Source organism: Trachypithecus francoisi, unplaced genomic scaffold, assembly GCF_009764315.1.
Source record: "Trachypithecus francoisi isolate TF-2019V2 unplaced genomic scaffold, Tfra_2.0 Lachesis_group11, whole genome shotgun sequence".
Classification (NCBI taxonomy): Eukaryota; Metazoa; Chordata; class Mammalia; order Primates; family Cercopithecidae; genus Trachypithecus; species Trachypithecus francoisi.
This window is the reverse complement of record NW_022681456.1, coordinates 110,959,958-110,984,322: the sequence shown is the minus strand read 5'-3', so window position 1 is coordinate 110,984,322 and position 24,365 is coordinate 110,959,958. Positions and strand designations below refer to the sequence as shown.

Here is a 24,365-nt window from a genome sequence, read left to right as displayed (position 1 = left end):
ATGAGATATCATGTCACACAAGTCAGAATGGCTATTAATATAAAGTCAAAAAACAACAGATATTGGTGAGCCTTCAGAGAAAAGTGTGTAAGTGTTTAACAGTTTGTATGCTGTTAGTGGGCATGTAGATAAATTTAGTCCCTGTGGAAAGCAGTTTGGAGATTTCTCAGACAACTTAAAATAGAACTACCATTCACCCTAACAATCTCATTACTGGGTATATATTCAAAAGAAAATAAATCACTCTACCAAAAAGATATGTGCACTTGTATGTTTATATCAGTGCTATTCACAGTAACAAAAACATGGTATCAATTTAGGTGTCCATTAATGGCAGACTGGATATAGTAAATGTTGTACATATACATCATGTAATACTATGCAGCCATACAAAAGAATGAAATCGTGTCCTTTGTGGCAACATGGATGCAGGTGGAGGCCATTATTCTAAGTGAATTAACACAGGAACAGGAAAACAAATATCGCACCTTCTCACTTGTAAGTGGGAGCTAAACATAGGTACTCTGGATATGAAAATGGGAACAATAGAGACTGGGGACTACTATGGGGGGGAGATAGGGGACAATTGTTCAAAAACTAGTGGGTACTATACTCACTACCTGGGTGATAGGATTGATCATACTCCAAACCTCAGCATCATGTAATATACCCATATAACAAACCTGCACATGTAACCCCTGATTCTAAAATAAAAGTTGAAATTAAAAATAACAAAAAAAAAAGTAATAAAAGAAGATGTTACTGTTTCAAGTGAAGTTTTATGCCAATAATGTATAGAAGCTATGGAAAGACTTATGGGTCTCAATTTCAGCAGCTGATTGAGAATTTTATTTTTGTAAGGGAAGAATATTAAGTACATATATTTAGTTATGTTAACATAAGAATGACCTCACACTTTTTTCTAAATCAAGGAAAGCCGTGAATAGGTGGATGTAGTTACTGAGAATCCAGAAAGGTAGAGGCCTTGATCTCGATATGCTCATGTTGTTGAGCACATAAATGGGACCACTGATCAAACTGTCTTGTAGTTAGAACTCAATCTAATACTGTATAGCTATATGGTTCAGTGGTCAATATCCAATCCTTATCACAAAATTTGTAACTGCATTTCATTTGGTAATTATGACATAAACACTGCCATTTTCTTTCTATAATTAAATAGTATCTTTAGAGTATCTTGGTATAAATCATGTAATTTGTATGCATGGCCTATTATATAAAGCAGATACAAGTACTCGTCTTCAAAAAAAGTTTTAAAAGAATGGGTCCATTAGTTAACTTATTTTATTTTTTAAAAAGTTGTGACTATATATTTTTGTGTATCTTTGAAAGATAGCCAGATGTATTAGGCAACTTATTATACTTGCCAGCTTTGGTCGTCTCAACATTGTGAACTCAAATTTTAGACCAATTATTTGGCTCAGTTCTTTTCAATATATTACAGATGATGAGAATTTACGATAACAAAACATAGAAAACTTTTCATGTTTGAGTGCTCATGATGTTCAAAGACAGTATTTCAGTTTGCTAAAAATAAAATCCAATTAGGTGAATGAGATTATTACAAATTCTCTTTATACATAAAATGTGTAACTGTGGAAGGAAGAAAAAAGATAGTTAAATTTACTTTACCTTGTTTCTAACTTTATCTTGTGTTATTAGATACAGGCAGCAATACAATGAACGTTTTCTGGAAAATATGTTTTAAAAAAACAAATGTCTTAAATCAGAGACAATGAAAAATAGCTTATTCACTAAGAGTATCTTAGTCAAAAGCTTTGTGAACTTCAGAAGGAAAGCATAAGACTATACTTCCTTCATTCTTCTTGAGAAAAATAATTCTCATGGGAAGCGTCCTACCATGACTCATTTACAGTTTTGCATCTGTGAGAAAGATAGAAAAAGCTGACGTAGAAATCAGGATTTAATGAGTAAAATAAACTTACATGATGGGCTTGTGTGCTATTTCCTTTAGTATGATGAATAATTTGTCATTTCTAGATTCAGTGAATAACATGTTCACCCTTCACCCCTCTCACCAGTCTGTTTTGTTAAAGGCATCTGACTAAGTAAGATCAGGCTGTTGCTTCAAAATTGTGAAGTACAAAGTATTTCTTTTAGACTTCACCAGTAGAGCGCTTCTATTAAAGTAAATTGTTTACCTTTTGTTTGATATCTGTTACAATAATACAAACTCTTGAGGTACTCTCACTTTTAAAATTATAGTATAATGTATAATATATAAATTTATATATTTATAATTAAGTCCAAGTAACAAATGAAGCCAATGAACATATTCCAAAAAATCAATGGTCACTGGCTGGAAATTTTTTTTCTCAAATATGATCTAAAGCTGCGTTAAGATAGACTTGACATATAAATATTACACCTTTCCAGGATCATTTTCCAATGTCTTTGAACAGGGGCGCTCTCTCACAGCCACATCGAGCTGCACTTTGAATTTCTTGCTTTGATGCATTCCTGATTTTATTGCTGCTTAAAGGCAAAGTTTGGGTTTTATTTATTTTAAAAGCATTAGAGAAATATTTGCAGAGTGACTGGATTTACAATAAAGGTTTCTAACAAACAGATCAGTTAATAAACCAAGGGAACAGCACGCTTATGGCTGCACTTAGAAAACTGATATAATGGCTTACTTGATGACTCTTAAGCATGAAGTATTTTTTGAAGCTTTTCAAAAACTTTAGTGGTTTTTCACACAAGGACAATCAGGTTTAAAATACAAGCCACTGTTCTGCTGGATTTCAACAGAATGGAATGCAACATTAAAAACTTGTTTAAATATGCATTACCAAATGAAAGCCAAAAAGATATAGGCTGGGATTTTATAGAGCCAAAATAAGCAATTAAAAAGGGAAGAATTCAGTCTATACACATGTGGCCCACATTATGACAAGGAATTGTTGGACCAGGTTTTTTAACTAAATTGATATTAGGGTTCAGCTCACTTGGAGAAGCTTTCCTTTGGCCAGCCTAGACTTCACGTAACTTTTCAAGTCCTTCCTGGCCTCCAGAGCACCAATCAAGTTAGATTTTTATGAAGTCTTTCTTGACTAATTGAACTTACCTTGATTTCTTCTCCTCAGTAAACTATCAGTATCATACATTTATTATTTCTCAGTACACTGTGTCACATTAGTTCCAAGGTGTGTGACTGTGTGTGTGCATGCACATGCGTGCGTGTTTCCATTTACATAAATCTTGTTGCCCATGCAAGAGTTTGCATGTCTCAATGCAGACAGTATGGCCGATGCCTTTGTGTTTTCCATGGTGCCTTGTGCAGAACATGTTATTAAGCATGAAATGGTTCCACTGTAAAACTCCAGGCTGCTGAGGCCAAAGGGGTTTTTAATGGGGTGCACAGGAAGTATACTAGAGTCCATGTTTTTGCCTACTGGGGGATTCGTTTTCAACTTGGACCTAAGCTGGAATTTATTCTCCCAGCCAAAAAGCAGTAGAATATACACCCGCTCCTTGCAACGGCGACGGCTCTGGCAGAACACAGAAGTGGCGGACAAAGAGCACTCAGAGAAGACAGAAAGTTGCCGGGTTGCTCAAATAGAGACAGAAGCCAGTCCCTGTATAATAAATACTAGCAGTAGCCGTTTAGCCGACAGCAAGGAGTGAAACAGCCTTCATATTTAACTACATACAGTTTATGAAGACTGTGTGTTAAAATCTGAAAAGCAATTGTAGATATAAAGTAAGACTTTTTCTACTATTAGTAATATGGAATTTGATACAAAGAAGTAATTATCTTTCCTTTTTTCGAGATGGAGTCTTGCTCAGTCACCCAGGCTGGAATGCAGTGGTGCCATCTCTGCTCACTGCAACCTCTGCCTCCCAGGTTCATGTGATTCTCCTGCCTCAGCCTCCCGAGTAGCTGGGACTACAGGTGTGCACCACCATGCCCGGCTGATTTTTGTATTTTTAGTAGAGACGTAATTATCCCAGTATAGAAGAGCTAAAGGTATAAAGAAGAGGATGTACATGTTAAATTGACAACAGATAAAGAAAATTGTGCTGTACCTGAACAGAGACATTTCACTAGTCTCACTGAGTCAATATATAGAATTAGAAAAGAATTCCAAACTCTACTCAGTGTCATTACTAATATGTTATATATAATTGCAAGTAAACTGTGAGGCCATTTTTTTTTTTTTTTTTTTGAGACGGATTCTCTCCAGGCTGGAATGCAGTGGCGCGATCTCGGGCTCATTGCAAGCTCTGCCTCCCTGGTTCACGCCATTCTCCTGCCTCAGCCTCCCGCGTAGCTGGGATTACAGGTGCCCGCCACCACGACCGGCTAATTTTTTGTATTTTTAGTAGAGACGGGGTTTCACGATTTTAGCCAGGATGGTCTTGATCTTCTGACCTCATGATCCGCCCGTCTCGGCCTCCCAAAATGCTGGGATTGCAGGCATGAGCCACTACGCCCGGCCGGCGATTCTTATTTAATACTTTTTCTTATAGAACCTTCAGTTAAAAAATCTCTCTGTGTATCAATAATAATAAAAATCTGAGCCTAGTAATTTGTCAGCATGATACTAACCTCTGTTTTGAACTTACCAGGCAGCATTCTTTATAGAAGATTGCTTCAAAAAAACTTATTCTTACGGAATACAACACACTAACACTAGGCTGGCAAACATGATTATTCAATACATACCTGTTGATTTGTTTAACAACTCCAAACTTCATGAAGAGAAGAGTTTCTTCTTTTGAGCTCATCTCTAAAATAAAACAGGATAAGGCTACCCAATAATCTGTATATATTTAAAAGAAAAAGGCAGGATGACGTTGGAAGCTTGATAACCTTAGAATTCATAGCAAAACAGCTGGCTGTTAATAAGCCTTACAGGGTGACATTTACCTTGGTCAGTTTACCTAGGCTCAGAGTTTGACATCCCAGCCAAAATAATCTTGCCAGTCACCCAGAGTTTGTGAATGTCAGGGAGGCTAACCTGCATTTTCTAAACGCGTAAGAGGCTGAAAAATGCCAACCTTGTTAATTTACTATGTTATAATTTAGGACTCTTAATCACAAGTAAGAAAAATCCCAATGTCAAGCTGGCTTAAACACGAAGGGAATTTATTGATTCAAATGACCAATAAACTTTGGAAGTTTGGCTGGCTTGATGTTGAGGCTCAAACAATTACCTGGTTCTTCATCTTGGGTTAATTTCCCCCCACATATTGAATTCATTTGCAGACATGATCTCTTTTCTTAATTAAAAACTGACCACTGCAGTTCAAATTTCACATTTAGTGTGGAAGGAATAGCCTCTCTTTTCCAACTATTTTGGATCTTGTTGTCATGGCCCCCACAAGGTCACATATCCATACATGAACCAATCACCAGGGCAGGGAGATGGGTTGTGGTTACACATAGCTAAGGCAAGTGTCCACATGGTAGAAAATGGGTTACGGTCATTAAGATGGGCAAGCAGATGCCAAAGGGCTGGAATATGTCATCCCCTCTCACAGGAAAGGGTAAAAATGACTTGGGGAAACCATATAATCTGCCATGCTACTCACTGTTCAAGTACATGAAAGAAATTCTGTTGCCATATATTATTTTATATTGCCTTATTTATGTGATTCATGTTAGCCAGTCCTGAAGTCAAAAGTGAGGTCAACCTACCTTGATAGTGTGGGCTGAGTGGAGAGATTATCCAACAAAGGAAATGCCATGTGTTATTTGCAAGTAAGAAAGATGCTGGGGGTTTTGGAGAGGGGTGAGGAGAAGAGCAATTCTATTATGCAATGAGAACTACAACTGAATAAGCTGTTCACTTTAGCCTGAACAGTGTATTTTTCCCCTAAGCAAGCTAGAAATGGAGATACACTTTGACAGATTTTTTGGTAGACAAATAATTAGATTGAAGGAAATGTGTTATAAGATTCAAATATTTTGTAGCAGCAACCTATTGTATTTTTCTTCACAATCATTTTACATCTGTTAAGTGATCTGGGCATTAGCTTGCTGGGGGCCTCATTGCAACCCTGTATGTATCTTCCACAGCAGTAGTATGATGACAATGATAGCTGGTTAAGCAAACTCGGTTTTAAATTTGAGACAGCCAGTTTCCAACACAGATTACTTTTTAAACTCCAATGTAGCACTTGCATGTTTGTATGTTAGACATCAGTGAACTGTGTAGACTGGCACATTTTCTTTTTTTTTTTTTTTTTTTTTTTTTTTTTTTTTGAGACGGAGTCTTGCTCTGCCGCCCAGGCTGGAGTGCAGTGGCCGGATCTCAGCTCACTGCAAGCTCCGCCTCCCGGGTTCCCGCCATTCTCTGTCTCAGCCTCCCGAGTAGCTGGGACTACAGGCGCCCGCCTCGTCGCCCGGCTAGTTTTTTGTATTTTTAGTAGAGACGGGGTTTCACCATATTAGCCAGGATGGTCTCGATCTCCTGACCTCGTGATCCGCCCGTCTCGGCCTCCAAAGTGCTGGATTACAGGCTTGAGCCACCGCGCCCGGCCGACTGGCACATTTTCTAACATGGCCCTCAATTACTGGTCTTTCTCTTCCATTTGCTTGGAAATACTCATAGTTAAGCGTATGACTTTATGAAAATCATTTAACCTTTCTGGATCTCAGATTTAGTGCAAATGAAATAATGTAAATTCCAGGTATCCTCTTCATATTCTCCATGATACTTTCCCAATAAAGGAGGTCATTTAAAGTGCCTCTCTTATGTTATGTATTCTGTATATTCATCATGTTGTACTTTTGCTGAGTTATGTGGTATCACATAAACCTCAAATCTCAGTGGCTTTGAAAAACAGGTTTATTTCTCACTCATGGTGCATGTCAGCTGGGGCTCTGCTCCATATCATTTCCATTCAAGAACAAGGCCAGAGGAACAGCTTCTACCCAGGAAATGTCAGTTTGATGGTAGACAGAAGATAATGATGACCTGGGATAATTGACCAAAGCAAATCACATAGCCAAGGCAAGTGTCAACGTGGTAGGAAATGAGCTGATGTCACCGAGAAGGGAAAGCAGATGCCAAAGGGCTGGGGTATGTCATCCCTTCACAGGGAAGTGTCGGGGGGGCTCAGGGAAAACAGTGCAATCTACCATGCTACTCACTGCCATAATTAAAATATTATGTTGCCATATATTGTTTTATATTACCGTACTTATGTGAAATAATATGACATTAAAAAATACATTGTACCATTTTAGGGTGCTGTATTTATAGTAGACCCAGTGGGGTAGCTAAGAATATGAATCCACTTTGAGAAAAAACAATGTCAATGAGAACCAAATTTTTTCAATGCAAACTAATCATCACTTGTGGTTCTTTGCAATTCAGTAGATTTCAGGATGATAATGAAACCTACAGAGAGGGGGAAAAAATGGGAGCCCTCGGTTTGGGACTTTCCCTTTACTTTGACTTCTGATTAGCTTTTCAAATTCTGAACTTGGGTGGCACAAATGATTAACCCTCAACAAACTGAATATCAAATATTCACCAAGTAAATAACTTAGTGAATTTAGCACAAGTAAGTAATATATGAAAATGCAGTATTGATAGGGCGGGACTTGAGGTTCTCTTTCTTCTGAAGGGTTACTGTGCTGTCCAAGCCAGTCTAATGCAGTAGTTCTTGAAGTATGATCCCGGAGCCAGCAGAATTAGCAGTTCCACGGAATTTGTGAGAAACACAAATTTCCAGGCTTACCTTTGACCTAGCGAATCGGAAACTCTGGGGTTGAGCCAAGTCCTCCGGTGGATTCTGAAATGCACGAAAGTTTGGAAACCACTGGCCTAAGGAGTGCTCTTAAATTTCTGACACTTTAAACCCCTCTGGGTGGGAGCTCTATTTTCTGAGGGACTAAAGCACATCAGCACCTTTTCCTTTCAACCAGCAGAATCCAGATTTGTTTATAATCTCCATCCAAAACAACGTATCTTATACGGCCCAGTGTTATAAAACCTCAACTAGGTCGTTGACATGGATTAGTGTGAGAAATATTTCTATATCACCACATATTTGCTTTAAAAATATGTTTTAGCTAGTTGCCTCAGTATGCCACTTTGACCAATGTTATATGATCTTGAAATAAAAAACCTTGTCTTATTTTAGGGTTCTACTTTGCCAAAAGTATTTATGGCTTTCCCAGCTTTGCCAGGATACGAAAGCTGCAGGGGTTTGGTTTATAGCAGGCCGACTTGTGTAGGTCAAGAAGGCCTGTGGAAAAATCTGAACTGTGACTCTTTCCCAAACCAAATTCAGGCCATGGTCCAAGGAGAGAGAAATAAACACTCAGGTGAAGAATTGTTCATTTCTTCTACAATATTTTAACGATCTTTCCTAAGAACGCTCAATTTGAGATTGGATAAATATGATTAAAAATAAAGTTTTAGTGAGAATTGGTGAGTTTACATTTTAGCTGGATAATAGTTTATTTCTAGTCAATCTAAAATATTCAAATCATTTTAGGGTAACACCTATGTAGGAATCTATAGTTTTTAGTTACTTTAGTACAGATATAAACTGAACCCACCAAGTCACCATTGTTATTTAGATAAGTGTGTCTAAATATAATTTGGGCATTTTTGTACATTTATTAATAAAAATATCTTTTATCTATTTTTAGTCCATGTTATTTTTACAATAAAAGGACGACTTCTACATCTGAACAGTTTATGCTATGTTTTATTCTTCTTTGAAGTGTTTACTATTGATATCGTTAGATGTATGCCTGAAGTTTTTGCCTAGTTACTGTAATATTTTGCCCAATATCTTCCATCAAAAGAAGGTACTAACCTGGGGCAGGACATAAAAATATGGTGTTATATTAATAATTCACATGGAAGTGGAAAAAGGGACAAAGGATACCTTTTGAAGTTCGTATTCGCAATCTGATTTTCCAAGGGCACTTTAGTCAGGGCATAGATGAATATGGTGCTACAGTTACAGAATGAGTCAAAATAGTGATTACTGTAAAGAACATATTTCCTAACAACTGCCATAGCTGCTGAAGTATCTTATGGTGTCTCTTTCTGTCTTCCTCAGTTACTGGCTCATGCTTATCACATGACCCTGCTCACATCTCTGTGTGATGACACCCCCCGCATTGCAGGATAGCCTCATCTTCATTTCAGTTCGGTGGTACTCATGGTGAGATAATAAAAAATGCATTCTCCATATTAGATTAAACTGTACAGACTTGTTCCTTCTTTTTCCAGAGTGACACTCTTTCCTTCCCATTCCACTTACTGGTTTAGACTCTTACAGCCTCCTTTTCCCCAGAAACTATGGTATTGATTTCCTTAGGGCTCTTCTAGAGGACAACTTGTGTGACATATTTTGTTTCTTTCTTCACCTGTTACTTCGAATGTGTCCAAGCCCAAATGCATAAAAAATCTTATCAAGTATGAACTCCTTTCCAACTTACATAATGCCCAAGAGGTAAAGATGTGACCCTTTTTGACTAAATGCTTAAAACATTAAGGACCAGTATATTCTGCTATTACCATTCTCATGAAAATGATTACAACTTTCAAAAATATAATCCTGGCCAACCTTCCTAAATGTAGCTAGAGATAACTACATTTGTACTATATTTAGGCCCTTCCACTACTGTGACTCTGAAAACATGTAAAAATAAAGGTTTTTGTTTAAAAAAATAGCATTTTCAAATGATATTTTCAACAGTCATTATCTAAGTTGGCCTCTCTGGGGCTGAGAGAAAGTCAAGCCTGTTATCTCTGGAAATGGAGGGGTCCCAGAGTTGTGCTACGAGAACCTCTTACTTAGCAAAATACCATGCCAGGGAGAAGCAAAGTGATTCAAGTGCAGAAGCCTAAATAATAAAATCAACACTTGAGACAGTAGATACAACATTTTATTGAATGGAGAACTCCAGTGAGGAAGGAGCCAAAAACCACTGGTTGGAGACTGGGATATGCAGTGTGTGTAGACTGACGGGTCACAGAGGTTCTGAAGCACACAGAGAGGTACACAAGCGTACAGTGTTCTTATGCACAAGGCGAGGAGCACAGTTTTTAAAGTAAAAGCTGTTCCAGACCTACATAAGCACTATTTCGCTTTGCTTTGCATTATTGGAGTCTGGGAACTTCCTCAGAGGCTACCTGTAGATAAGGAGGCACAAGTGTTTGCAGAAAGGGTTGTAGGCATTTACGGGGAAAGTGAGGGCTGATGATGGGAGCACTACCATCATCTGCTACAATCCACCTGCTGGATCATCCAGCTCCATTCATGTTCTGCTTTAAGTTAATCTGCTCTGTTACTCATTCTACAAAGGGATACCCAGTCCCCACCCACTTCACACACACACACGCATGCACACACACAATTTCTAAGACAAATAGAAGTATCACCTATAGGTGATATTTCCTCTTCTGCCTCATTGGCCTAGTTGGATAACATAGACCTAGATCCATGAAACCTCTGGACTCTTAACTTGCCCTGTTCTTATCAGATTATCCCTTGGAATGGAAGCATCAAGAGGTATGTATTAGTCTGTCCTCACATTGCTTTAAAGAAATAATTGAAACTGGAAAATTTATAAAGAAGAGAGGTTTAATTGGCTCATGGTTTTGCAGACTGTACAAGAAGCATGGCAACTTTTGCTTCTGGGGAGGCCTCAGGAAGCTTCCAATCATGGCAGAAGGCACAGGGGGAGTGAGGCATCTCACATGGTGGGAGCAGGAGCAAGACAGAGTGAGGGGAGGTGCTACACACTTTTAAGTAACCAGATCTCATGAGAGCTCTATCACGAGAACAGACGGTGATAAACCATTTATGAAGAATCTGACCCCATGACCCAATCACCTCCCACCAGGCCCCATCTCCAACACTGATGATGACAGTTGGACATGGGATTTGGTTGGGGACATAGATCCAAACCACATTAGGGCACCTCCATGAATTCTCTGAGTTTCAGTCATATCTTTCCCTGTCTTGAATGTGTAGCAGTAACCCTATCTGGTAATGAAAATCAGTATAGTAACTTCTTCGCTTGCTAGTCTACTGGCACGTGATGCCCAATATGTTTAGGCCACATCCAAAGTTTTGGGTATAGTGAAACATTGACTGTATTCCTAGGTAGAAGATCTGCCCCAACCACCTTCTCCTCCCAATTGTCTGAACCTGTATGAGGTCATTTTATATTCTGTCAGGCTATCATCTTCTGGACTGCCACAATGTGTGTGAGCCAAGTACTCTCTGCAGTCAGAAGTCCCTCAGCAGAGACCAGAAATAGGATGTCACTGGTGTGTACAGACTAGGGAATATGGGAGGGGAACCGATAGTGTCTGCTACAGTGATACTATAAAATATTTGTTACAAAAGGAGGCATTCAATATGAGGCTGATAACCACCAAGCTATACTATGAACTATACATTTATGTCATGTAATTTCATCTTGATAGCTGGACTCTTGATTTTATCACTCAAAGTAACCTCTTGTATTATTTAAACGCCAAAAGTTTTCACGTAAGGAAGGATTGAGGACAGAGAAAAGGTATAAAACAAATGTAATCTTGTGTCCTCCCAATTTTCAGGACCTTTTAACCGAGGATAGAGACAGATATTGTAAATGTGAGCAGGACTTGAAATACTCAGTTACTGAGCACCACATGTGAGTTTTCCACAATCAAGTGGTAACAGAGAGTAGTCTGTTCAGATCCCACTTAGTTCTACTGCTTGGGTGCAAGAGAGAACTTAATTTAGCCTAGCTGTCAGCCCAAATATATTGGTTAAATTATTACCATTTTCATTTAGAGGCAGCTGAGAAAATATACGCCAATTACTCCCAGTGACCACTGGACTCAAGATGTCTTTTCATTCATTAATCATTAAGGATTGGACTTTTGTAAGAGTAGGTGATGGTGCGCGCTGTCTCTCTCTTTCTGTCATTTAACACCTCCTTCACAGGGGTGTTATGCGGATTTCTGCCTGTGTGGCAATGAAGTTCAGTAGCCTGCTTGGAATTTCCCAGTGGAAAAGGTGTTATAAAATTTCAAAATAAAAAATCTATGACTACTAATAAGGATGTTGATCTTGAAATGCAATATGAAAACCAGAGACTGGAAATTTAAAATTTGTAATGAAATGCTCTAAAGCTGTGATCTCTTGTGACCTTGGGAGTTCAGCAGGGGTGGGCCCAGGGAAGACTTGGATGGAGGATGCTGCAGGATGTGGCGGTGATTCAGTAGCTGGCCCTCTTCCATCCCAAGGTGGTGCTGAGCCAATTTCAGCCTGGGTTATGGAGCACTGAGCTACAGGAGAACCACCTATTGGATGAGATGCATGACTGAGGTTCTGACCACTTCTGCTCATTAAAAATTCCAAGGCATTTTTATAAGGTTAAGGATGCATCTCTGTGTTCTACGATCTTGTTCCAGTTGGGTAGGAATATTGGCTTTTTAGTAAGGTCTAGAAGAAAGAAGATGTATGGAAATTTTAGTAGAATGATTAGCATTTCTATGGGAGAAAATTCAGCAGATTGGTTCGAAATTTTATCGTGAACTCTTATTTTATAGAGTAGCAAAACAAAACACCTGTTTGAGTGACTTTCTTATTGGGGTATAAACGTATTTGTAGATGAGAAATCCCTTTTTCTCAAATAAACCTATATGAGTAAATTTAAGGAAACTCTCCAATATTAATATGCAGTAATGAAATGACTTGTACGGGTTTCTTCTGGGCTTTTCTTCAGTCCCTTGAATAATTGATATTTGAGGTATGAAATTAGATAAGATACAAGGTGAGTGATAATAATTATTTTAATATAGAAGAATCTGAGACCTTTCTCTGGCCCTTTTTAACTATGTGTCACCCATAACTTCCAGAACTCTTAATTATATGTCATCTATATCTTTTTATGTACTATATTAATTATAATAACAAAATCAGAACAATGCCAAATTAGTTCTCAATAGTAAATGGACTAAAATTTCTCATTGAAGGATCTTTAGAAAGCAAAAAACAAAACAAACAAGAAATAAAATTAAAAAATAAATGTAAAGATTCGGTCAGGAAGAGAAGACATTATCAGAGAAAACTCACATTCTTACCTATATTTTGGAGGTTCTCCCTTTTCTGGAATGGGAGAACCACATTGATTTCTTCCATGCATCACTTACTGTTCTTACTGAGCTCAAAATGCCCTATTTCTAGATTTTGGCTAAAGGAACTCATTGAGCCTAAGCTCTGTATGTAATTTGCCATTTCTGTGGAAAGTTACCATAGTTCTGTGGTTCCGGTAGAATGAAAAAAATGCCTTACAGTTTCAGGCAGAGAACAACTCAGATTAACTAGTATGAGCACTTCCTTTTTAGTCACTGAATACAAGATATTGATTATACTGACAATCTCAGATGATGTTTCTTTTCTGACCTTTGTATTAGTGGGAGAGATAATAAACATTAAGCATTTTGATTTTTGTATCTGAGTCTAAGTCTTTAAGTGTAAATATTAAGTATTTTTAGACACTGATTATTTCTTTTCTACAGTTTCTACAGGTAATTATGTTTTAAATACTGTATTTTAACACTTTTTCTCTACTCTCACAACATAATTGTTGTGTGAAAGCCAACTAGACATTTCATAGTCATAAATGAAATTGCCCTTTTGAGGCTAAAGCTTTGGGGGAAGAAAGAATTTGAGAGATGATAGATGATATAACAAATAGCTCTAGATTCTGTAAGATCCAACACAGCCACAAATAAAAAGAGAATTGTAAATATAAGTAAGATAAGATGACTAGTCAAGTGACAGTATTTTTAATTATATTTACATAAAGATGAGTGGTTATTTAACTCATTTTAAAATTCCATTCTAATTTTAAACGTGTGTTCTCCTTAGATAGTTACAAAGGAAAAGAGCAGTGGGTGATCAATTACTCAGGGTAGATTTTCAATTAGTAAATTATCTGTGTTCTTTGTTCCTATTTTCCCTTCTATCAATTGCCTAATTTTAGACATTTGGCTGCTTATTAGAATTTCCTCCAAAATGATAAGGTAGCTTAAAACACTCCATTAATATTTAGAAACCTTGATATATTTCATGCAAAAGAGCATCACATTTATAGATCAAGGATGTTTCTATGCTGTATATAAATTTTGTCCTGGAATCCTTCTATCACATATAAAAAGTAGCAGTTTGGGTGCTATTATAACACTTACAGGTAAGTAAAACTAACTTTAAAATTCAGTGGTGTTGAAATATAATATAACAAAGAAATAGGCTATACTTATATCTTCCTTTCTATCAACAACCTTCACAGGTTTTCTCAATAATACACTCCAGCTTAAAAATGCAAATCATCCTTAATTTCTAACATTTTAGACTGGCCTGTACATCAGTAGCTGCTGTAAACCTGAACTATTTGCTCATGAAGTCAATAAGAATTCAGCCTTTGGCTGTTTATCAGCAATTCATTGGGCAGGCACTGCATTTTGAGTGGCAGCGTTAAAAAAAAAAGGCAGATGATACATCTAAAAATGCAAGGTTTCTGCATTTTTCCCTGACTATATGTGAAATAATAAGTATTAATAAGGTCTATCTTGGCAAAATGTTTACTTTTTTTTTTTTTTTGAGACGGAGTCTTGCTCTGTCGCCCAGGCTGGAGTGCAGTGGCCAGATCTCAGCTCACTGCAAGCTCCGCCTCCCGGGTTCACGCTATTCTCCTGCCTCAGCCTCCCGAGTAGCTGGGACTACAGGCGCCCGCCACCTCGCCCGGCTAGTTTTTTGGATTTTTTAGTAGAGATGGGGTTTCACCGTGTTAGCCAGGATGGTCTCGATCTCCTGACCTCGTGATCCGCCCGTCTCGGCCTCCCAAAGTGCTGGGATTACAGGCTTGAGCCACCGCGCCCGGCCAATGTTTACTTTTTAAAAATCTTAAGTTAATCGCCTATTGTTGTTAATTGGCATAGTTGGAGACTATGTCCTAAATCATGATGTGAGCTATGACATCTTAGTCAGTCACTCATATTTAGGTGTCTCCTAATTTCTCAGCTTACACATTACTGAAAAGCAGGTTTACTCTGCTTTATCCCTAAGCCTACCAGAAAACTGCTATGGATTGTAGACATTTCATTAGGTAATCAATACAAAATTTTCAAAACTTTGACAATTACCTGTTTCTCTAATAGATGAGTAATATAAGTATTGATATAGGCTTGCACTACTAACAATGTTTTGGTCAATGACAAACCACATATACCACAGTGGTCCCATATGATTACAATACGGTACTTTGTGCCCTTTCTATGTTTAGATACACAAACATTTACCCTTGTGTTACAACTGCCTACAGTATTTACTACAGTAACATGCTGTACACATTTGTAGCCTAGGGGTAATAGGCTATACCATATAACCGGGGTGTGTAGTAGGTCACATATCTGGTTTGTGTAAGTATATTCTGTGATGTTCATATGATTAAATCACCTCATGATGCATTACCCAATCTCAGGTATTCTTTCATAGCAACAGTAAACAGACTAAGACAAGCTTCCATCATATGCCAGGCACTATTCTGGTAATTGGAGATACACAGCAAACAAGAAAGATATTCATGGTCCTTGTTCACATGGCACTAACACCCTAGTGAACAGAGATAAATGATAAGTGAGAAAACAAATAAATGAACAAGACCATTTTATATAGTGATAAGTGATATAAATACAATGAAATAGGGTAGGATGATAGTGAGAGAAAAAGTGTGTATGTGCACATGGGGTGTCCAACAAGTTTTTGATAAGATTCTTGGGAAAAAAGCCTTTCTGAAATAAAGTAACATTTGAGGTTAGACTTGATGGAGCACAAGGGGCCAGCTATGTGAAAATCTCTGGATACCAAGGCCCTGAACACGGTTTCCCATTTCACATGTATGAAGACCACAAAGGTGGCTTGGGGTATTAGAGATGCATTCTCCATTTCTGTAGACACTAGCCAAGTGAATGTATTAAAATTTAAATTAAAATAAAATAAAAGCTCAAATGTGATGGGTTAGATCCTGTTCCCAAAAGTTCAGCTCCTCAGTGACACCAACCATGGTTCAAGTATTCAACGGCCACATGTGGTTAGTGGCTACCATATTGGACAGCAGAGGGTCTATTTGTCATTGAAGAAAGTTCTAATAAATACAACGGCCACATGTGGTTAGTGGCTACCATATTGGACAGCAGAGGGTCTATTTGTCATTGAAGAAAGTTCTAATAAATAGTGCTTCACCAGTGAAGTAGGAGCATTGGAATAGGAGGAGACGTCAGAGAGAATTACTTGGAAAGATCATGAAGGTCCTTATAGGACTGTCATGAGGACTGTGATGAGGACTGGATTCTGCAACTACAATGGGTAGCCACTGGATCATTTTAAATAGGGGAGGGACATAATTCAATTTATATTTTTAAAGTATTACTCTGCTATATAGAAAATGAATTATAAGTAGGGCAAGATCAGTTAGTTACTGCAGTTGTCCTGGCCAAGGAAGATGATGGGTCTTTGGTAGGTTATTATAAGAGGGACGGTGAAAAGTAAATGGATTTAGAATACATTTTAGAGAGGATCAAGTGGATTTCCTAATCGACTAAAAGTAAAACAAGATAAATGAAGGAAAGAATCAAGAGCAGTTCCCTCTTCTGGGGCCTGAGCAACTAGGTAGATGGTTATGTTCTTTACTGGGATGTAACATGATTGAGAAACTATATTTTGGGTGGGTAGGGGATAGGGAGGAAGGGAATTGTAAGTTAAGAATTTTGTTTTGGATACCTTATATTTTAGCTCCCTATTAGATATAAATATATAATAATCAGATAGGTAGCAGAGAATGATTGAACCCATACTACAGAATGTAAACTTACTGAATTTTACAATACAATCCCATGACGCTTAACTATATTTAATAAAGCTCAAATGTGATGGGTTGGATCCTCTTCCCAAAAAACTATAAAAACATGTTTGCTAGATTTGGCTAAGTGCAAGATTTATCAAGTAAAATTTAAATTTTTACTTCTGATGTCCATGCTCTACTATTTTTCTGCATGTACAACATTTTCCTTATTATTCAGCTGTGTTGTCACTTTCTTAAACTAGGACTCACCACGATCTGTAGAAAATGGGCAGTGTTGATATGTGATTGCTCCCTATCCAGTTTATGTGTTGCAGCTTATTTCATTTAATGTACTCTGTTAAAGGTACGTTATTAGTTGCTTCTTTCAGTTAGGATAGCCCTGCAGGTTTCTGCATCTCTCTAACATTAGCATTTTGTTGTCTTTGCTCACTTGCCTCTGGGTTCTGGATGGTATGGGGAGAAAAATCTACCTTCTTTCCTTTTGATGGGGCAAATAACTTTTTGATTATGATTTTTTTTTTTGATTATGATTTGTTAAAGAAACCTGGATGCCGGCCAGGTGCGGTGGCTCACACCTGTAATCCCAGCACTTTGGGAGGCCGAGGCGGGCGGATCACGAGGTCAGGAGATCAAGACCATCCTGGCTAACACAGTGAAATCCCATCTCTACTAAAAATGCAAAAAATTAGCCGGGCGTGGCGTCGGGTGCCTGTAGTCCCAGCTACTTGGGTGGCTGAGGCAGGAGAATGGCGTGAACCCGGGAGGCGGAGCTTGCAGTGAGCTGAGATCGCGCCACTGCACTCCAGCCTTTGCGACAGAGCAGCGAGACTCTGTCTCAAAAAAAAAAAAAAAAAAAAAAAAATCTGGATGCCAAGACATTGCCTCCTTATTTTATTGAAGAGTTCCAGGATGTTATTGTTTAACACATGGATTTAGGATATTCTTGTTTTGCTGCCATTAGCAAATGCCATTTTTTTCCTGTTACAACTTCTAACAAACGTCTGCTTCCCCTACCCTAAGTGTTCAGTTTTTATGATAATATTATATTAAATTTTCTAAAGAACTGAGATAATTGTGGGGGTAGGGGACAGATAAAATTGAAATATTCTAAAATTTCCCTTACTCTGCTTTTCTTTTTAACCTTGATATATGCCAGACTTTTACAGTTTATTATTTTAATATGTCATTTTTAATGCCAACAGATATGAACGATTTTCCAATCAAGGTTTTTCACTCCGACGTGTCCCAGGTAGGATCTGGCATATGAATCCTATGTCTAAAAAGGAAACTCATGAAAGTATGTGTGCATGCTAGGGGGCTCATTTGTCTTTGGCAGAGACATTGCTGCTCCTGTTTCCTTAATTATTAAACAGATGGTGCCTACTGCCATTGACTAGCTGCCCAACTCATACTCCTGTGTGGTAGCACAATTCTGGACATCTGACAGAGAGAAGCTGTACCTTTACAGTTTCTCATATCTACTTATGTCATAATATTAATATCTGCCTCCTACTAGAGCAGGCTGCTTCCCATGAAGCTGTATAAAACTTAAACCATCTTCTCCCCCTGTCCCCATAAATTAATTTTATCTCAAGGATCTCCTTTTGGCTTTTTTTTATTGCTTCATGTCTACACACAAAATACAGTGGCATATTGAATCGATTATCTAAATGCTTTAGGCTGTAAATACACTTTAACCTGGAATGTCAAGATAATTAAGACAAAATTGGATTAAGATTATTATTAGTGAGGGCAAATGACATCTAAGATAGCCACGTTAAAACTGGAGTATCATATTCTTGTTTTAGTTTTAAAAAGACAACCAGATCCCAAGGAACATCAATAGCGTTTAAGTCCATTGAATAGATATTGAATTCTTTTTCATAATCTGCCAAAAAAAAAAGTTAGCTTGAAAATTTTTAGTTTCTCAAATATCACACTGCTGCTGTACATGAACCTTTACTCATTAATAACTAAGGTCCTGATTTTTTTCATATGCTTTGTTCAAAGATGTAGTATTTTGCAGCCATAGACAGTCTTCTAAGATCTCTCCTAGTGTTAACCCACCTATCCTCACCTCACCCTTGAGGTTTTTCTTTATTAGAACTATCTGGGCTTCTAAACTTTGTTAACCTTTTTTGAGGATATGGTCACTTAGTCTCAATGTAATTTTACCTTCCACAGCCAAAAACTGTTGTGTAATACTCATACACTGGATTTAAATGACTGCTGCCTCTCCTTCCTTTCTTTTTATATATATTGTGGTCTAGGTAAGGCTGATTCTTCCATCATTTGAACCAACAGGCCAGGCTTGGGTTCTCATAAAACAGACCTTCCAGCAGGAGCAACCAAAGGATTACAATGTCATCTGAAATTGGACTGCTGTTGTACCTGACTTGGGAGCATCTTTGAATAAGACAGAAGTGGCTGTCATTTTCAGGGACAGTAGAAAGTATGTTAGCTCTCATCTGCCAAGTAGGCAAACACAATCTTTTTTTATTTTTTTCCCTCCAACGTCCTAGGGAGTTCAGCCTCAGGACCAGCGGCAGCCCCCCTACACCCGGGGCTGCGGTGGGCTGGGCGGTGGATCAGCCTCAGCAGCCCCTGCTCCAGCCTGTAGCGTGAACCGGCAGCTTTCCCAGCAAAGGAGCAATCGAGCTGAGGGTAGCGCCTCCTCCGGAGGAGGGGGCGGGAGCTCGGCTGAGAAAGCTTTCCTAGGGAGTTGCCTTAAAGAAAGAAAGCGGAATTGTCGATCACTCCAGTTGCCAGTTTTATACAATTTTAAGCAGTCGTCTCCTCTCGTTTCCCCTTTGCAAAACTGCAAATCGCCACCAACCTTGCATCAAAAAGAAGTGGGGAAGAAAAAAAAAAGCAAATTTCCTTCTCCCTTCTCACCCTCCCTTTCCTCTCACCCTCCCTTCCTCTCTTGCTCGCTCCTTCTCCCTCCCTCCCTTCCGCGGCTGCCGCTAGTCTCTCGGTCTGGCTCTCTCTCTCTGACGGGACTTAGCAACTTTTTATTTCTCAGCCCCTTTTCCATTTTTTTTCCCATCCTTTGCCATGAATTGGATTGACAGAGGCGGGGGAGGCTTTGCTTTCTGCCCTAGGGAATGGCGATTCGCGTCCTGGGGCCGTGCCGGGGAGAATCGGCCAAGGAGAAAGAAAGAGTGATAGAAAAAGAGCTGCAGGAAGGAAGAGAAGGGAGACCTCCAGCTGCTGCGGGCCCGGCGCGCTGCAGCGCAGCGCCGAGCTGCGCCTCGGAATGGCCCGGAGCCCGCCCCGCGCCCCATACTCCTCCAGCGTCAGCGTCTCCTGCGCGCGGGATGCATTGGGCAATTTTTGAAATCCTGAAGTAGGAAGAGATCCCGGAGGATATAAATCGGGGGTGGGGGTAGAACAGATAATCTGTAAAAGATATTCAAAGAGAAAAGGGGAATCCTGATCGTTTCTGCCCGTGCTTGCTTTCAACTCGAGCGTGCTAGCTTTTAACTTGAAGAAGTCTCATTGGAGCATCTAGCATTCTCCAGGAGTTATTCAAAAGCTGAAACTTTCCGTGGATTGTGGGCCTGGGGAGAAGGATTCCGAGGGTGGAATTGGGAAGAGCGTGTGTGTGTGTGTGCGCGCGCGCGCGCGCGCGTGTGGGTTTGGGCGGGGGCGTCGGGGGTCACTGGGAATTCGGTGAAGAGGGCACCCCATACCATGGCAGTGCCCGTCGACGCTGCACGAGTCAGGGACAAGCCCGTCCACAGTGGGGAGAGTCAAGCCCCCACGGCGGGCCGGGACTGCCACCATCGTGCAGAGCTCGTATCGCCGCGGGACTCGGGCTGCCGTGGCTGCTTGGGAGACCTAGTGCTGCAGCCGCTCCGGCGCTCTCGGAAACTTTCCTCCGCGCTGTGCGCGGGCTCCCTGTCCTTTCTGCTGGCGCTGCTGGTGAGGCTGGTCCGCGGGGAGGTCGGCTGTGACCTGGAGCAGTGTAAGGAGGCGGCGGCGGAGGAGGAGGAGGAAGCAGCCCCAGGAGCAGAAGGGGGCGTCTTCCCGGGGCCTCGGGGAGGTGCTCCCGGGGGTGGCGCGCGGCTCAGCCCCTGGCTGCAGCCCTCAGCGCTGCTCTTCAGTCTCCTGTGTGCCTTCTTCTGGATGGGCTTGTACCTCCTGCGCGCCGGGGTGCGCCTGCCTCTGGCTGTCGCGCTGCTGGCCGCCTGCTGTGGGGGGGAAGCGCTCGTCCAGATTGGGCTGGGCGTCGGGGAGGATCACTTACTCTCGCTCCCAGCCGCGGGGGTGGTGCTCAGCTGCTTGGCCGCCGCGACATGGCTGGTGCTGAGGCTGAGGCTGGGCGTCCTCATGATCGCCTTGACTAGCGCGGTCAGGACCGTGTCCCTCATTTCCTTAGAGAGGTTCAAGGTCGCCTGGAGACCTTACCTGGCGTACTTGGCCGGCGTGCTGGGGATCCTCTTGGCCAGGTACGTGGAACAAATCTTGCCGCAGTCCGCGGAGGCGGCTCCAAGGGAGCATTTGGGGTCCCAGCTCATTGCTGGGACCAAGGAAGAGATCCCGGTGTTTAAGAGGAGGCGGCGGTCCAGCTCTGTCGTGTCCGCCGAGATGTCCGGCTGCAGCAGCAAGTCCCATCGGAGGACCTCCCTGCCCTGTATACCGAGGGAACAGGTAAGCACTGGCAACTCCTCTCTCGGCTCCTGGGGAAACTTGAAACACTTGGGAACCGGCGCAGAGTGGAGAGAATCCGAGCGCTGGCAACTAAAGGGAAGATAGCCTAGAAAAGTGGTCTAACTTCAGAATTAATAAGAAACTAGCAGGGGTTTTTTTTTTTTTCTCCCCCTCTCTTTCACACAATAGTTTTATAACGGGAACAACTGAAACACGATTGAGTAACAAAACTAGATGGCATGTGTAGGGTCTTCCACAGCTGGGCCAACTTTTTAGATCTGCTACACCTGGTGTATGGCTTGCCTACTCTTTTCAGTACTCTTACGCTTTCCTTCCTTAGCAGAAATTTTAGAATTAAGTTTACTTTTTTAGCAATAAGTGATTTTTTTAACACACAGATTTCACTAGATTTCTACTTTTTAAAAAGTAAAATGTCTTTGTAATGAAATGATATTAAACATTTATGAAAACCAGTAAAAAGATTCCAGAGCAAAGCAAGCTATGCTTGAAGGTGAGGAATTGATACACATTTTCTGGTTTTGCAGTGAGTTTTATTTGGAGAGACTGCAGCTGATGGTACCCAGTTTGTTTTTAAATATAATTTAGGGGCATGCATTATTACATGCTAGTATGTTTTGTATCACAAACTTCAACTTGGGGAATATTATGTCTGAACTTTGGAATTGTTCAAAATTGTCAACTGCGCTTTAGTGTCAACTAAAAACAAAACAGTTCTCTTTAGTATGTGCATACTTAAGTGGATATTTGTAAATTCAAATGGATTTATGTAGATTTTACAGGAAATACTAATTTGGGAGGCCATTTCTAAGATTGCTGGAGGTGTATATCTTCCCACAACGTGGGAGGAGGAGGAACCTGGGATTATAAAGTTGTAAATAAAACTTTAGTCACTTTTGGGGATGAGTCTCCTTATTATCATTAAATGACTTAAAACTATAGAACAGTTGCTCTAAAGGGCATAAAAGAACAAATCCCAATTTTAAATGCATACTGTGTCTAAAAAAGCATACTGAAGTGTATGCCTCTAGTTGAAGCAGATTTGTTCACCTCTCTGTCTGAAGTGGATTTGACACTTGATGGGGAGGAGGAGCTGGTTAGACACAGCAAGTGGAAATTTACACTTTTCCCTTTAAATTAATGCCTACCTATGGTACTATTAGGACAACTTCAGGGAGCAAGAGAATATCCTAAGATAAAGTAAGCTTTTTCTTTTAAGGTTATTCTGTGGCTAATCATTTGGGTATTTCTAAGAAATAGCAGTCACCATATGGTGTGGGTGGCTAGTTTGTTTCTGAAATGGAGTTGATTACACAGACCTATGGCTGTTTGACATTATTTAACAGAGTAGATGACAGCATCATTGTCTGTTTATTTTAAAACAAATGTAGTTATTTGCTTTTCGTTTAGATAAAACAAATGCTTCTTGTGTTTAAGCTTACTCTAAGAGTGGAGGAGAAAGCAGGCCACTGACTGATACTTAGTTTTGGTAAAGATTTGGAAATTGTTACAGTAAAGTAAGTTATCTATTTGAGGGTAAACTAACCATTTTGATTTCTTTTCACAGTTGTAGGACAGAATGTCTTTTAAATGAAAACACCACAGCTTTAAGTATGTTCAGGATACACTATTCATTAACTTATAGGGCAGTATGATGTGATTATTGCAAAATTCACAACCATAATTTCTAAGGAAAATCTGGGATGTAATGGCAACTTGATTCCAAATTGATATCATTCACCCTGTGGAATTTTTTTTTAATTTTATATTAACATTTATAAGTTAAGAAATTAAGGGTGGATAGAAGATAAGAAGGTGGTTAGGTAAATTAAGCAGCAGCGTTCATTAACCCACAAATTTTTATTGGTTTTCTCTGGTTTAAATTGATAAATGGAGAACTTGAATTATCTGCAAAGTTATCAAAGTAAGCATTGCATATTTAATGTTTTGCTGATTAATGCTGTTGGAAAATGTAATTGCAATCTACTTCTGTAATTTTCTTTGGTCACTATTTTTTTTAAAGGCTGTGTTAATGAAGATTATTCTAAAGTGAGAAACTTTATGTCTTACGCGTGATGGAAAAACAAGAATACATTTAGCAGAAATTGAGATACTTGAAGTTTTAATGAGGGCATGGGTGAGTGTGTGCGTGTCACTGAAGACTGGTTTTTATATATATGACCCATTAAAAGTTGTTGCTGAGCATAGTTGTGGGGAGTGGGTGGAAACTAACACAGTGTACTATCTTATAAGATAGGACAGTATCTCATATACGTTAACCTTACTGTGTGAAAAGTTCAGGAGCTTACATAGTAAATGGCTTATCTGTTTTATCATGAGGAAACAAACTTCTGATTAAGGGTGCAAAGTGTACCACTGTCATTTGCATACTTTGTGAAGTCAAACATCAAAATAATTATAAAATAAGTATGTAACACTCCCCTGAATATCATCTGTCTTTTTTCTGAAGGAATATTTACTTTCAACTCAAGACAATTCTCATATGCAACAAGTGAATTTTAAATAGTCATTTAAGAACTTAAAAGCAGAGTCTGTCAGAGTCCTCTTGAGAATTTATTTGCACTTTCCTCATTGTGAGGCTTACCGGTCAGAGAATTTCATCATTTTCTTCTCTGTATGAATGGCAGCGGCTAGTTACTTATGAACTATCCCTCTTCAGTGACCCTCAGTTCCAAAAGTGCAAAGAGAATATATGATAAAATTCTCATAAGAGAAACCAACTGACAGATACATTTTTCTCTCTCCCTCCCTTTTTTCCTTTCAAGAACCGTAAATCTATAGCACT

The 24,365-nt window shown here is 39.5% G+C and overlaps 1 protein-coding gene across 1 annotated transcript in view; it reads left to right on the top strand.

Annotated features, from left to right (window-relative positions):
- The first annotated feature begins 19,850 nt into the window (after positions 1-19,850).
- PDE3A (phosphodiesterase 3A) overlaps positions 19,851-24,365 on the top strand; it is a 323,428-nt gene continuing 318,913 nt past the window's right edge. The window contains exon 1 of the mRNA XM_033222717.1: positions 19,851-21,541. Coding sequence (XP_033078608.1) covers positions 20,582-21,541 — 960 coding nt within the window. The 5' untranslated portion in view covers positions 19,851-20,581. The remainder of the gene's footprint in view (positions 21,542-24,365) is intronic.